Source organism: Bos taurus, chromosome X, assembly GCF_002263795.3.
Source record: "Bos taurus isolate L1 Dominette 01449 registration number 42190680 breed Hereford chromosome X, ARS-UCD2.0, whole genome shotgun sequence".
Classification (NCBI taxonomy): domain Eukaryota; kingdom Metazoa; phylum Chordata; class Mammalia; order Artiodactyla; family Bovidae; genus Bos; species Bos taurus.
The window spans coordinates 84,912,132-84,928,580 of record NC_037357.1 but is presented as its reverse complement, the minus strand read 5'-3'; the positions used below and the strand labels follow the sequence as shown (position 1 = coordinate 84,928,580).

Sequence of the window (16,449 nt, the reverse complement as noted above, 5' to 3'; positions counted from 1 at the left end):
AAGGCTGATCAAAACCAAAATTCTCATTCACCATAACAAAGAAGAGAGAAAGGTATTTTAATCAAGTATTTTTAACTGAAAATGGGGAACTGGCAACCTGAAAGTTAACGGTTAACACTTAAGGATGATGGGCTATAGTTTATTCTTGGATTCAGATATTTGCAGACTACAAGTACCATACTTTCTGTATTGTACTGGTAAAATGGGGGAAAGAGGAATAGAATGCCAGATGATTTACTCCTTGGGATTTCTGAACACATTTTGTTGGGTGTGTGTTTTCTTTGCAGGCAGTTTTCCTTAATTCTCTTCTTTAAAGTTATTTGAAGCCCATCCTCACGCACAGTGGACCCCCATTAACCACCACCCTCCCAGCCTGGTGTGGCTTGCTCGCTCAATGTCTAACCAGTCCCCAGGTATATGAGGTAAGTACAGCATGGCCGAGTTGCCATGGTAATACTGCAGTTCTGCCATGGCCTTTGCTTTCAGTTGCCACCAAACATGGCAGAGAACAGCATCAATGTCTCCTTCACCTAAAGACAGTTGAGCCTTCCAGCTTCCCCAGCCCCTCCTCATATAAAAATGAAATTCCTGTGCCATCTCTGATAAACTGTTTTTAAATTACACACACAAAAAAATGGGTCGGATGCTGAGAGCACCATTTCCCTTTGGTTTTGTAAAGTGATTTTTAATGCTTGTGGTGAGTTTTTAATGGAATATGAGCCTAGATAATAATGCTAATTATCTTTTATGTTGGAAGGATACAGACCAATAGATTAAAAAGTTAGTTTTATGATTTCCCATCTGCTTTTTATTTATTTATTTATTTTTTATTTTTTTTTTCTAATTTTATTTTATTTTAAACTTTACATAATTGTATTAGTTTTGCCAAATATCAAAATGAATCCGCCACAGGTATACATGTGTTCCCCATCCTGAACCCTCCTCCCTCCTCCCTCCCCATACCATCCCTCTGGGTCGTCCCAGTGCACCAGCCCCAAGCACGATACATCTTTTATTTGAGTGTGGAATACTTTGCTTAGTTTGGACCTCTGTGTAAAGTGACAGCATGGGTCATTTGGATGTGTTCTGTCATCAGAAACAAAGGGAAGTGACTTGGTGTCCTGATCTCTTCTGCTGAAGAAGCTCTGACTGATCACGCTGATTTTGTTTCACTGGGCTTCCTTGTGTCTTGGCATTCCAACTCTAGTGTCTTTTAAGCAGTTTCTAAAGCCTTCATTCTTTCTTCATTTTTACAAGGGTCACTTTTCGTGTCTCTGTAATAGTAAAATAACTCACCCACTATTTAAAACTTTATATACATCTTATCTAATTGCAAATTTACCAGCTATTGCCTCACACCTCAGAGTAAACTCCATATACTTCCAGGCACTTAAATTGAAAGTGCTCCCCTCACCACTTCAAGATTCTGCCCAATGTTTGCTTCCTGGGGTCATGTTTCGGCTGTGGACTCCCCGCAGCCAACCCAAGATGGGGTGACTTGTTCTGCAGGTTAGAACCACCCTCCATACTGCCTCTACTGCCTGGGGCTGGGGTCCTGACTGGGGTCTCAGCTCCAGACATGGAGAGGCCTGCTGCTGAGAAAGTGACAGCAGAAAGTCTTTGGAATTTTAACTGAGGAAGTCAGAGGTGACAGAGTGGAGTGGAGTACTGGCTGAGGGCCTCAGATGAGCCATTCTTTTGACTGTTTGACACACTGTTGGGTAGCCCTCCCCCATCACCTGTAGGACATTTTATACTTCACTGAGGTTCTTTGGGAGATATGGATGGTTTTCATTATTCCTTATTTGTACTCACTCTAAACAAAATTTAGGTTTGAGAACTGCCTAGAAAACAGTGTTCTTCCACTTAATGAAAATGTGCATGTGTGGTAAGTTGCTTCAGTTGTGTCTGACTATTTGTGACCCCATGGACTGTAGCCCACCAGGCTCACCAGAATCCCACCAGAATACCATGGACTGTCCAGGCAAGAATACTGGAGTGGGTTGCCATACTCTCCTCCAGGGGATCTTCCTGACCCAGGGATCGAATCCATGTCTCTTTCATCTCCTGTGTTGGCAAGTAGGTTCTTTACCACTAGCGCCACCTGTGGCTATTTAAATGCACAAATTACCACAACCCTCTTGCTTGCAGGTGTCTGCAGGGTTATTTTGTCACATTTCCAAAGCAGCCCTCACTGGAAAGCTAGTTATGTAATTACCCAGACCTCAGCTGAACAAAAATTTGTTGATCCTGTCATCTGGAATTAGAGGGGTGGGATGGCTTTATCATCTGCATAGAACATTCCTTAAGCATCAATCTGGAAATCCTTCTCCACTGGGTTTTACTGCATCCCTGTTTCTGAGTGACCGTTACCATGGTACTATTTTTCTGGGCTTGGGGGTTTCATTGTGGAATGGGTCACCATCCAGTCTTGTTTCCTCCTGTCGGTGAACTTTGGCTCTGCTTCCCACTGTGAGGGGTCAGAGTGGGCCGTCCCAGGGCTCCCATTGAGGAGCTCTGTGCTGCTGATGGGGTGGCTTGGCTCCATTTGGGGAATTCCGCACACACGCAATTGTTCTGTCTGTATTCCTCTCTGTCTCCACGTGACTCCAAACCTCAAAACAGCAAAATATGTGCCAGGAGAGTCTCCTCCTGAACACTGGGAGCTAAGGAGCCCTGGGAGAGAGATTTTGACAGAGATAAACAAAAACATTACTTAGCACGTGTATGAATGGGAGAAATGGAGCGTGCTAAAGCAGGGAACATGATGCCATCTGTTGTTAAGGAAACCATCACAGAACAGATGGGGGTTCAGGACTTTGTGAACTAATGGAGATGGGGAATGGGGCAGATTAGAGTGAGTTTTAGAATTATACTTTGCCTGACTAGAGGATTTTTATTGAACTGTACATTGGTACCCTGCCTCATTCCAGTGAGGATTGGAGGCAGAAGGCAAGAGGCCTCGTGTGCTTGCCTGTTAAAAGCCCTGGTTAAGTGGAGTGATGCTGTGGAGAGTGGAGAACCCATCACTAAGAAACAATGCAGAAAACAAGCATGTGCTTGTCACCAGTACATGCCCAGAGATGGGCCAGGATAGGAGAGGTGAGGCAGGCAGAACCCAAGGGTCTTCCCTGGGTCAGTGCATTTAACAGACATCTCCTATGAGGTCCTGGTGGCTCAGATGGTACAGAATCTGTGTGCAATGCAGGAGACATGGGTTCAGTTCCTGTGTTGGGAAGATCCCCTGGAGAAGGGAATGGCAACCAACTCCAGTATTCTTGTCTGGAGAATCCCATGGACAGAGGAACCTGGTGGACTATAGTCCATTGAGTCACAGAGTGGCATGCTCAGTTGTGTCCAACTCTTTGTGTCCCTTTGGACTGTAGCCCACTAGACTCCTCTGTCCATGAAATTTTACAGGCAAGAATACTGGAGTAGGTAGCCATTCCCGTCTCCAGGGCATCTTCCCAACTCAGGGATTGAACCTAGGTCTCCTGTGTTGCAGGCGAATTCTTTACCTCTTAGCCACCAGGGAATCTATCAAGTCACAGAGAGTCAAACACAACTGAGCGACTAACACTTCTCACTTTCCTATGAGGTCAGCAGCTGAAGGAAGGGTGCCAGGAAGAGGAGGGAGGTCAGTACTGTTTGGTGGTTATTCACATAGATGAGGATCCCAGGCCTGAACACAGGAGTGTGACTGAACCTCTGGCTGAGTGGGGACCACGTGGCTGTCAGGGAGGCAGATTCGGCATCCTGCACCAAGGAGACCCTCTCAGGTAGAGGCCAAAGGATTTCTGATGTGCTTTGAAGGTAGGTTGGAAATAGGAAAGAAAGAACCATTTACCTGGAGCAGCTTGGAACCATGTGTTTGCCATTTAAGGAAGATGTTCCCAGTATTTGATGGCCTTGCAGGGGGGGTGGGAGGTTGGCAGCAGTGCAGGGAGTGCACCACCCCTCACTTTGCTTGTAAAACCATCCAGAGGGTGAAAGGTTGTGTCTGACCCCACGCAGCTTCCCGATGCTCTCCCTGTAGTCTTATAGTTTCAAGTGGCTGCCACTTGGCTAATTTAGCCTGCTTTACTCAGCTTTGTCTGTTCTGTTACCACCACTGCTTAGCATGAGATGCCTGCCAGTCCTGTTTCCCAACAGGGTAATATTTCACATCCTTTTTGTGGGGAGAACCCATCTACCAGCAGCATAAATTCTAACTCTGTTTCCAAGCAGCCGGACAACCTTGGGCAGATCCCATGGGGTCTCTCCAGTTTTCTTCTCTGTGACCTGAGTGCATGCGCCCTTCACAGGGAAGGGGCAGGGATCAAATGAGAGCTTTTGTGACATTTGTGACATGCAGACAATAGATGCTCAAGAAAATGTCCCCTCCCTCTCAGTCCCTCACTTCATCTACCTGAGGGCTTCCTTCCCATTAGGATGTTTCTGTGGGAATGGGAAGGAAATCCTAATTATGGCTCATCCTCTTCCTCAATTGCTTAGTAAGACAAAGAGCAATTTAAATGTAAACCAGATGGGTTTAGGATGGTTTGTGTAGAGCAGGAGCCTACCCGACCTCCCAGAATACTTTCCCAGAAAAGAGAAGATCCAAAATCTAATTTGCGGGTTCACCCGAGGACCTTACCCATTCGTTTCTTGTTGGGTTGAAAGTGAAAGTGTTGGTCGCTCAGTCATGTCAGACTCTTTTATGACCCCATGGACTGTAGCCTGCCAGGCTCCTCTGTCCATGTGATTCTCCAGTTAAGAATACTGGAGTGAGTTGTCATTCCCTTCTCCAGGGGATTTTCCCAACCCAGGGATCAAACTCGCATCTCCTGCATTGCAGGAGAATTCTTCACCACTGAGCCACAAGAGAGGCTGAAAATCCAGGCTAATCACCCTTTCTTTCCTTTTGTTACTTTTTGTCCCTGTGCTATCAGGCATTTAAAATCAGAACTGCTCACTGGTCTTCAAAGTCCTGGTTCAGCAGTAGTTTTACATGGACTAGCACTCTAGAGTTTACTCCCAGTTATCACACTAGGGGCTCAAGGCAGGCCAGGTTTATGATCCCCATTTTCAGATAAGGAGTTGGGGCTGGCTTTGGCCTGGGAAGATATTGGTCTCCCACTTGTGGTTGATGTGGTTGATGATGTTGCTGTTGTTTGCTGCACTTTTCAGAACCAAGAGCCACTGAGAGAGGAAGATTCTGATTTCATCCTGACCGAGGGTGACCTCACCTTGACCTTCGGGGATAGCACAGTGACTGCGAACGGCTCCTCAGGTTCCCACACAGCCTCCATGAGCCTCGAGGGTGGTCGGAGAATGAAAAGCAGCTCTGAGGAGGTGCTGGAACGAGACCTAGGAATGGGAGACCAAAAGGTTTCCAGCCGGGGCACCCGCCTGGTGTTCCCCCTGGAGGATAATGTGCGCCTTCCTGCCCAGAGCCCTGAGTGATGGGGTTGGGGAGGACCCACTGGCGGGGTGAGGATGGCTGCAAGCCCATGTTGACATGGGGCCTTGACTGAATGGAACTAACACTTCTGTTTTATTGGGGTCTGAAGATATCTTATTTAAAATTTCAGCCAAGATGCAGCTGGTGGGGTGAAAGTGTCTCTAAATCAAGGCAAATGCAGACCTATTCCCACTTTTTTCACGTAGTGCGCTGTTCAGAGTTAAACAAATAGCATGCTTTAACGCTGTCTTCATTCATTCACCTGCAGATCTGAAAAAGGTGTGGCAGGTGGTAGGGGTTCCTCCCAGGAGAGGCTTTGTATCCAGACACAGCGGTGTAGGTTTCATTGGCTATAGGCATACAAGGGGAGAACAGGCTAAGACTGTGAAGGATGGCAGTTGCTATTAGACCTCCAAGGACTGTGAGAAACTGGTGTTAAATGGACAGAAAACATGAGAAAGCAATTTGACTGGAGGCTCCAGCAATGAGGTTGTGTGACTGCACCCTCCTATCAGGATTCCTGCCCCTTTTTGACTCCCTGTGTTTCTTCTAGACTGAAGACTGGAAAATATGTCCATGAACATTTCAACATGGAGAAATGAATTCCAATTCCTTCTCTGGAAATCTCCATAAGTAAGAAGTTACTGGAATGTTTGAAACCAAAGGCAAAATAGTGTTATACTGTTGTTTTTAACTAATCTGAGGACAGGAGAAACTGTTTAGAAACTGATGGTGATATCATTGCAAAAATCTGTAAGTTCTCAAGGTATTCCATATGAGCTGACTGCCTGGGAAATAATGAATAGGATTGGGTTCTACTGTGGCTTTAGAAATAACACCACAATTTGTGGGATGCAGTCTTATCTATGAAAGAGAAAGCAGCAAGAAGCCTAAGAGGCAACAGGCTAGTATTCAGAGGGAAGAAATCTCACTGCAAACAAAATTAACTGCAAAGAAAATACATGATAGTATTCTAATGACTGAGTAGAATTCCAAATTTTGTGTTCATAAATGCATGAGATTTCAGTGGCCACATGAGGAATCAGAGATGAGTCAATGGAAAGTTAAGCATTATTCAACCTGGTGGAAGGTTGGAAGGTTCTGTCGACTATAGTAGACAGCTTGAGAGTCTGAATGTCTTGACATTGAATGCCATGTAGAAGAGGGCCATTTTCATGGTATCTGGGGAACCTTGTACCAACTTAATGTGCAAATGTGGTTTAAAATTTAGGTTTTTGTCAAAAGTTTGGGTTCTTTGTGGATGAGCTATTTCACCTGTCCACACCTGTAGTAGTGAAATACTGAGAGAACTCTTAGAAACTAGGCTAGAAAGTCTTCCTATGCTTCAGTGATAGCCTATTTGAAAACCCAATTTCTAAAAAAAAAAAAAAGCTTTCATAAAATGTGGGCATTTTTCTTATTACAGCAGACAAAATATTGGTCCAGTTCAGTCTAGGACACTCATAATGAAATCAATAATTTAATCTTTTTAGCTGACATATTTTTTTAAATAAGACATTGTTTGACACTTTTGTTTTTGAATTGATAAATTGTGCAAACCAGGAAAAATTTATTATAGGCTGAGTCATACGAAATTGCTGATTTTCAACCATTTAAGAAAACAGAAATGGCAGTTTCATATGATTCAACATAATATAAATGAATCATTTTTATTCCCTTCTTTCCTTTGTATCTAAAGTCCATTTTGATTTTATGGTCTACCATGGGCTTTGTATTCTCCACTGCAAACATTTTATTCTAACCTGGTTAAATATAAGTAAACGGAGATCTGCTGAGCCCAAAAGTTAGCTAGATTTGTAGTTATTTGGTTAGATTTTTCATTCAGTGAATCATTAAGTCACTGACCTGTGGTCCTAATTTTTGTTTGCAAGATGTGGAGATTAATCCTGACTTTACCAGGGGTCCTGGGAAGTGAGTTCACTTATTAGAAAACTTCCACCTCTCAGAAGTATCCTGCCTATGCTGAGTGACAAAAAAGTAATGTGCCACAAAGGCCGAAACCTCTTCACTCAAGGCCGAGTATTTGCTGCCAGTCTGGCAGAAATCAGATCGAAACTGCTAAGTAATGGTTAGCAGCCATCTAAAGAAAGTTCCCCTGAGAGAGTGATCCCAAGTCATCTTAGAAACATGTTTGTTCTGGGTTGGGGGGGTGGCATTTCAGTAGTCAAAAGCTCTAGAGCACAGGTTCTCATACCTGGCTGCACATTAAGATTACTTGGCCAGTTTTTACAAATACTGAAGCCAGGGCCCTACCCTCAGATTCAGATTCAGTAGGTTGATGCCTGGCTGCCATGTTTTGTTGTGGATCCTCAAGAATTCTAATGTGCAGCTAGGGTTGAGAGCCTCTAGTCTAGAACTTGCAGTGGACCCTATTTGGAACCTTAAAGAAATGGTCTAGGAAAGAACATTTTAAATTGTTAGTCATGTGGAACAAACAGGTTGATCAGCAATACAGAGAGCATAGTTGTGAGAGTTTCATGCTAATAATCTTTGCAGAAGTCAAGAACATACTTTGTAAAGTACAACTGAAAAGGTCACTTTTGAAAATCTTAGAGCATGAGAGGGAGAGATGGGTGACTAGAGTGTATGTATGGGGGGATTAAAAATTGTCATCTTTGCTCCCATTTGTTGGGGGGGAAAGGGGGTTTTGTTTTAAATGGACTGCTGACTAGTCAAATGTAACAGTTTCTGAGATGCTATCTTTGCAGTTTAACCTGATATTATATTAATAGTCCCTTTCACAGTCAAGTGATCTTTTTCTTCACATTTTGCTTGTACTCATGCCTGCATCCATGCTGGACTCCTCGAAATAAGAATGGGCCCATTCATTGCTAGAGCAGAGTAACAATATTACTTGGAAAGTTGTGATAAATCTGCTGTCTCATGTGGCAATGGTGTCAGTAGCAGGTTAATTAAGGAGATGCAAACTTTTGTATAGCACCAACAGAGGAAAGACAAAACCACCTGCAATTCCTTCTCATACGCTTTTTGAGGACTACAAGGAGAATTGAACTAAAGAAGGAAATTTGGAATTTAAAGAAGGCTGTATTTCTTCCTAGGAAACAGGCATAGGAAGGGCATATGTGATTAAATGGACTCTGGCCATCAGGGTACTTGTTGGAGTGACCAGACAAAGAACCATTGATGTCCTGCAGCCAAAAATCACACCGTGACATCAAATGTTTCATCAAGTAAACAGCAAGGAGTTCTTTAGGCTGTGTTCTCTAGACCTGAAAATGTCCTCCATGGTTCAGTCAACAAATATCTCTGTAGAAAACCTGAAAAAATGTTCTCTCAGCTATCCATGAACATTTCAGTCTAGGGCAAACAAATAATGTTTGTTTCAAAAACAGACGTCTGTTTCACGCACACATGCCCAAGCCCCATCATAGCTCCCCCTTTCTTTGTCCGCAGTGGAAGTTAATGTTTTCATGTCAGCTATCTAATGTGAACAAAATGATTTCTAAATGTAGAAACACTGCTAATGCACTTAGGTGAAATTGCTGGCAGGGCAAACAAGCAACTCATTGGGGGTGAAGTCATCCTCTTGGAAATCTACCTTGGTACCCATTGTGAGCTCTAAGAGGTGGATCAGAAAGCTGATTTTCCCATCTGCTATAAAATGGAACCTGGACTGAGGGCATCAGGAAAGTCAGCTTGCTGATTCAGTAACTATATGACTTCTTTTTCCGCTTCAGAAATGGGGCACTTGACAGGCTTCATGCTTGCTTTTTGATGTTGCTTCTGTAGATGAGTTAGTGAAGGAGCTAGTCTGTCAAATATTGTCATTGAATTCTGATCCCTTCTGTGTTTTTAACTGACAGTCTGAATCACCAGTGTCAATTGCTGCATTCTGATACAGGTACAGTAAATTGAGGGCATTCCGTGACCAAGACTTACAGTTTAGAAACAACCCACCTGAATGCTGTTTTCACCATGTGGATACCTGAAAAGACCTCCCCTCTTTCTAAAACCTAATAAGAACAACGTACAGAGAAGTATTCTGGAAACCAATGCTAGTGTCTAATGAGGAAAAGCAAGTAGGCTCTTTGACAATCCTTTCAAAACAAAACCTAGAAATAAACCATTTTTCTTCCAGTTCTGAGTTTCATAAGCAAGTTTCTGTAAATTAACAAACCCATTTGTCAGCCAGTGGCTAGCAGAAGTTGTAAAGAGTAAAACCAAAGTTTTTGATGTTTTATTTTTATAAGCAGGGTATACTCTAACTACGGCCCACATGGCACACACAGGCAGCCAGTTTTCTGCTACATGAGCCTTGGAGAAAACGACAAGGAGGGCTGCCTGTTCTGCTGCCCTTTGAAAAGGTCTGCAACAGACACAAGAGCACTTAGGAGAGGTCACTTTCTTACCCTGACAGCCACCTTTTCAAAAAACTTCACAGAACTACCAAGTGTCATGGTCAGCTCGACTTTTGGCCAGTGGAAAATTATCTGGGTGGGCCTGTATGTGTTGGAGGAACTCAGATGGAAAAGGACTTGGAAACATCATGAAAAACTCTATATCTGCTGTCTAAAGCACTTCAAACAAGTTAAGATCCCAGTGTCAGTGGGTGAGTGTCTTAACTGCATGGACATTTGGGGGTCGACTTTAGTTATGGTTTTCCAGCTGTGAGCTTTGGAGAAGCAATGGGGTGGTTTTTCAGTCATATGGGTGTTAAGTCTATGGGTTTGGAATCTGTCACTGAAATCACTCATTCAAAAGTATGACTTCATAGTAGGGTCACTTAGGTTTGTTTTTTACATAAAATACATCTGATATTTCTTACTTAGGAAGTTTTACTATGTCCATTAAAATGATTAAATGGGGAGGCCATCAAGATTCATTTAGTAGCTGAAAAGCAGTTTTTAAAATAGACTAGGATGAATTTAATAGGGGCTGTTGTGACCTTCAGGGGAATTTTTTATAGACAGCCTCCATACTGTAATTGGGGAAATTTTTGTCTTTTACTTCCATTCAATAGTAGCAAACTGGTGGTTTTATAAAATTAACATAGTGTGTTATATAAACATGTTATATAAAATAATATTAAAATATGTCTAACTGTGAAAACGTGAAGACTTGGAATTATCAGCAACCTTTATGTGCAATAAAGAAAACTGGAGTTAGGCCCCCAATGTGTTCCCTCTCCCTAGCATTTTACTTAATGTTTGCCTTTGTGTATATGTTTAGATTGATATTGTAAAGCTAGCTACATGTTTTCCTGCCCTTTACTGATATTTAACACATTTTTCTCAAAGCCTTTTTCTTTTCTTTCCTTTTTTTTTTTAAACAAAAATCAAAATAAAAAGATTAACTGGCTGAGCTCATCTTGTTTCATACTTTTAAAAGTATTGTCCATTAGTAGAAGAATGCAGTATGGGCCTGTTCTTAGTTTGTTTCTTTCCCACACAGAGAGGTTCTGTTCTGGGTGGAAGCTATTCCTCTCCAACTTCATTTAAAACAGAGATGGACAAATTACAGTGGCCCCTAGATCAAATCCAGTCTACTGGTTGTTTTTGTAAATAAAGTTTTATTGGCATACACTCTACTCACTCATTTTGTCTGTGACTGACTGCTTTCACGCAGAGCTGAGTTGTAAGGGCACTGAACAACTGGCGCTCATAAAGCCTGAGCTATTTACTATCAGAGTCTTCTCAGAAAAGGCTTTTCCTGACCACTAATTTAGATGCTTGAAAAAATTTTTAAAGATTGGATCTAAAAAATCACAGCAACACTTTTAGACTTTAAAAATGTGTCTTTGAGTTGAAATAAACACTTGAAACCTGTGACTTCTCCCAGCCTGCAAACATCTTTAACAGGTTGGCGAATTGCTAAGATTCTTGAGCTTCCTACAGTTTCTCTCATAGTCCTTGTATTCCTCTATATGTAGACTAACTGCTCCTTAAATCGTGCAATTGAACTATATCATAAAATCTGCTCCCTAGAAAAATAAAGCAAAAACAAATCTTGTCATTAACAGAGTGACTCCAGAATCATTTAATAGTATAATTACAAAAACATCAGATAGAACAATTTAAAAGCAAACATTTCCTTCAGTTCATTAGGGTTCTCCCACCCCAGGAAATTACTTTTAAAAAATCCATTTAGGGGTGGGGGCCAGGGGAGCTATTTGAAGAAGAGCTGGATGAGTCAGATTTTAAAATACACCACCCAGATCTTTTATTTAATATTAAGTAATTCAATCAAGATACACAGGACTGCACTTGGCCCGTCTTCACATTGATGATTTGTCCAGGCACCTGCTGATGGGAAATGGTACCAAATCACGTCTTTTCTTTGTTCTGAGAATGCCTTGTTGAATTGACTCCAACAGAGGCAGGGTCAGGCTGGGAACTAAAGCTCTTCCTATTTTATTGCCATAATTATCTGCATTGCACTGTCACTTCCTTACTGGAAACTTCGTTTCAACCAATGTGTCAGTCATTATTTAACAGCTCATGATATTCCTGTTCCAACTGCACAGCAGTTGGTACCAAGTCAAGCCCCAGTCTCTGACAGTGTGATAGACTGCCCCCACAGCGTGGCTTCTTCTAACGCTGGGACCACATGCTGAGTGTCCCGGTCTATGGTGACTGACCTGGAAGGAAAGAAACAAAGGATGTTTGAACTTCAGAATACAGAAATCCACAGATGGAAAGCCTGTTGAACTTTGACAATATAAGGCCTCTTAAATATGAAACCTGTAATCTTCCTTACCTAAGCTGCATTATCAAATGCTGTAAATCCATACAGAATCAGTATTTATAATTTCTGCTCGTGACCCAAAAGGCGTTTGGGGAGGATAGACAGGAAAAAGATGGGGGCTCCTCTTATAGTGTGACTGTGCTTTCTGCAGCTGCTGCTGTGGAGTGCTTGTTGAGGAGAACTTTCTGAGACCTGCTGGGTAGAGTGGGGTAAGGGCTGGGACTGAAGCTGTATCTTTAGGCACCAACCATGTAACCATCCAGGGCTTCCCTGGTGGCTCAGAAGGTAAAGTGTCTGACTGCAATGTGGGAGACCCGGGTTCAATCCCTGGGTCAGGAAAGTCCCCTGGAGAAGAAAATGGTAACCCAGTCCAGTACTCTTGCCTGGAAAATTCCACAGACAGAGGAGCTTCGTAGGCTACAGTCCATGGGGTCACAAAGAGTTGGACATGACTGAGCGACCTCACTTTCTTTATGTAACCATCCATCTTTCACTTGTGTACCAGATCATGTGTGAAATCAATCATTCCAACCACTATCAGCTGTTCTGTAAAACTGAGGCTGTATGTAAGCAACGTGTCCAGCTTCCCACCTTTGTGGGATCTGGGCTTTTTTCCTTTCACTAAAACACAGTGCTGTATCACTTTATGGGAGCAGCATGAACATGTTCTGCCACCAGTTTCTGGCTTTCCTGTGATTCTTCCTCTGATCCTGGATATGTGCCAAATTTGACATTCTTTTTAATTTTTATTGTTTTGGGATAAAGCCTATTAACAACATTGTGATAGTTTCAGGTGAACAGCAGAGGGACTCAGCTATACATATACATGTATCCATTCTTGCCCAAACTCCCCATGCATCTGGGTTGCCACATAACATTCAGCAAAGTTCCATGTGTTATATAGTAGGTCCTTGTTGGTTATCCATTTAAATATAGCAGTGTGTACATGTCCACCTCAAAAACCCTAACTATCCCTTCTCCCCATCCTTCCTCCTGGCAACCATAAGTTCATTCTCTAAGTCTGTGAGTCTCTTTCTGTTTTATAAGTTCACTTGTATCATTTCTTTTTAGACTCCACATACAAGGGGTGTCATATGATATTTCTCCTTCTTGGTCTTATTTTGATCAGTATGATAATCCTTAGGTCCATCCATGTTGTTGCAAATGGTATTAAGAAGATATGGTACATATATAAAATGCAATATCACTCAACCATTAAAAAAAATGAAGTAATGCCATTGATGTTATTTTCTAATGTGATGAAACTTAATAAAACTACTGATGCAGTGTTTGGGTAAGAAGCACTTTCAGGATGATTAAAAATGTACAATAAAAAATCATACTAAGCATTAGGAAAGAGCTGATTTCATAAATGCCTTGAGGCCTAATGACCCTTAGCATTCTGTTAGTACAGGTTATTTACATAAAGAAAGCCCCAGCATGTCAAATTTCAGTATAATTAAGTTTAATAAAAACCAGTTTCCAGATGGGCTGACTATGGTTCTAGGTGAGATAGAATAGATGCATTTCTCCTTATTCCTCCCACCAAGTATAACTAAAATTCTTCCCAAACATGATTTATAAAATAAAGAAAAGACTCTGAAAGAAAGGGAAAAGAAGGTAGACTGATTAGGGATGTTGGGAATTGTGGAACAACACAGCCATGAGTTGCCTGGGTTTTCTTTTTGCCTCCTCTATATCCTAAAATGGGTGCCGAAGAATCCAGCAGACCAGAAATGTCAATGGCCATAGACCATAAAGGCCCCATGAAAAGCCTGTTTTCTCTAGCCAAAGGAGAGGGAGAGGGTCAGTCTAGAAAGACAAAACCCAACCACCTCAGGAAAAAAAAAAACAAAAAAACAACAAACCCTCCTGTCAGTAGAGGGCTTCCCTAGTGGTTCAGATGGTAAAGAATCTGCTTGCAATGTGGGAGACCCAGGTTCAGTCCCCAGGTTGGGGAGATCTAGAAGAGGGCATGGAAAATATTCTTGCTTGGAGAATTCCATGGACAAAGGAGCCTAGCAGGCTACAGTCATGGAGTTGCAGAGAGTTGGACATGACAAGTGACTTAGTGTGCATGCACACATTCCTGTCAGCAGAGGCCTGGTGGGAAGCCAGGGCTTCTGGACTACCCCACCCACCTGGCAATAACCAGGTGATGCACCCCTTCTACCAGTGCACTGTCAGTGGAGGCCTGCTAAAATAGAAGACTTAAATAAAATTCAGAGATTCATAACATATTCAAATATACAGATAATGTTCAGGATACAATAAAAACCACCTGTCAAACCAAGAGCCAGGGAGATTTTGACTTGTGAGAAAAGACACCTGACAGATGCCAACACTGAAATGACATGGATACTGAAATTTTCCAAGAAGGATTTTAAGCCACCATCATAAAAGTACTTCCAAATAAGCACAACTTGAAAAAAAATTCCTGGTAAAGAAATATAAAACAAAAATGAAAAAAGGACAAAATGGAAAATTTAGAACTGTAAAATACAATAACCGAAATTTTAGGGTTTCTCTGGTGGCCCCATGGTTAAGAACCTGCCTGATAATGTAAGGGACACAGGTTCAATCCATGGTCTAGGAAGTTCCCACATGCCATGAGACAACAGTCCAGGAGTCACAACTACTGAGCCTATGCTCTGGAGCCCAGGACATGCAACTACTGAGCCTGCATGCTGCAACTACTGAAGCCAGTGCACGCTATAGCCTATGTTCTGCACCAGGAGAAGCCACTGCAATCAGAAGTCTGCACACTGAAACTAGAGGAGCTCCCACTCACCATAACTAGAGAAAGCCCTCAAACAGCAACAAAGACCCAACAGACCCAAAGATAAATACATAAAAATTAAAAAAAAATTTAAAAGCTCACTGGATGGTCCCAGTTGTAGAATAGAGATGACAGATAAAGAATTAGAGAATCTGAAAACATAACTATAGAAACTATCCAATCTGAACAAAAGAGAGTCAATAGAGTGAGAAGAGGTGAACAGAGCATCAGAAACCTGTGGTATTACAATAAGTTATCTACTGTTCATTTTTTAAAGTTTCTAAAAAGAGAGGGAAAAAGAGATTGAGGCTGAAAAAGCATTTGATAAATATGGCTAAAAATTTCCCGTATTTGGCAAAAGACATTAAAGTACAGATTCAAGAGACTGGGTGAACCCCCAACAAACCCCCAAAGAAATCTACACCAAAATACACATAATCAAATTTCAGGAAAGTAAAGACAAAAACATCTTGAAAACAACTAGAGAGAAATGATGCATAATTTATGGAAACAATGATATGAATGTCAGTGGATTTCATATCTGAAACCATGGCAGCCAGAAGGAAGTGGCACATTGTTAAAGAGCTGAAAGAACATAATTGTCAACTCAGACTTCTATATTTAATGATATCCTTCAGAAATAAGGTGAAATAAAGACACTCTCAGATGAAGGAAACTAGATTTTGTTGCCAACAGAACTGTGAAAGGAAGTTCTTCCAGCAGAAAGGAAATGATAAAAGAAGGAACTTGAAACATCAGAATGAAGAAAGAAGAGGATAAAATACAAGTAAATTTAATAGACTATTCTTTTGAGTTTAAAAAATTATGTTTGATAGTTGAGGCAAAAATTATAACACTGTATAACATGGTTCTCAATATACAGAGAAAATATTACAAGAGAATTATAAAGGGCACAGGATAATGGAACATAAATGGACATAAAATTTCTACACTTCACTTGTAGTAAAATGTTGAGAACAGCAGGTTATGATTAGTTACATAGGTGTAATCTAAATAAGCCACTTTTGCACAGCAAAGCAAACCATAAACAAAACAAAAACACATCCAACAGAATTGGAGAAAATATTTGTAAATGATGTGACTGACAAGGGATTAATTTCCAAAATATACAGACAGCCCATATAGCTCAATATCAAAAAATCAAACAACCCAATCAAAAAAATTAGCAGATCTAAATAGACATTTCTCCAAAGAAGATATATAATGGCCAACAGGCACATGAAAAAATGCTCAACATCACTATTAGCAAAATGCAAATCAAAACTACAATGAGGTATCATCTCACTATGGTCAAAATGGCCATCATCAAAAAGTACAAATAATAAAATCTGAAGAGGATATGGAAAAAAGGGAACTCTCTTATCTTGGTGGGAATGTAATTGGTACAGCCACTATGAATAATAGTATGGAGGTTCCTTAAAAAAACTAAAAATAGAGTTATCATATAATCCTGTAATCCCACTCCTGGGCATATAATATA

The 16,449-nt window shown here is 41.4% G+C and overlaps 2 protein-coding genes across 8 annotated transcripts in view; one reads left to right on the top strand and one right to left on the bottom strand.

The window, feature by feature from the left end:
* SLC9A7 (solute carrier family 9 member A7) overlaps positions 1-10,786 on the top strand; it is a 182,134-nt gene extending 171,348 nt beyond the window's left edge. For all 4 annotated transcript variants that reach the window (XM_024988752.2, XM_005228096.5, XM_002700063.6 and 1 more), the window contains 2 exons: positions 317-422; positions 5,170-10,786. In XM_024988752.2, the coding sequence (XP_024844520.1) occupies positions 317-422; positions 5,170-5,445 (382 nt within the window). In that variant the 3' untranslated portion in view covers positions 5,446-10,786. The remainder of the gene's footprint in view (positions 1-316; positions 423-5,169) is intronic.
* Positions 1-16,449, bottom strand: part of CHST7 (carbohydrate sulfotransferase 7) — a 78,634-nt gene that overhangs the window by 40,350 nt on the left and 21,835 nt on the right. For 3 of the 4 annotated variants that reach the window (XR_240852.5, XR_240851.5, XM_005228087.5), the window contains one exon: positions 11,438-12,062. The exons of the other annotated variant lie outside the window; for it this stretch is intronic. The gene's annotated coding sequence lies outside the window, so the exon portion shown is untranslated. Of the gene's footprint in view, positions 1-11,437; positions 12,063-16,449 lie in introns of those variants that run through there. 4 annotated transcript variants of the gene reach the window in all.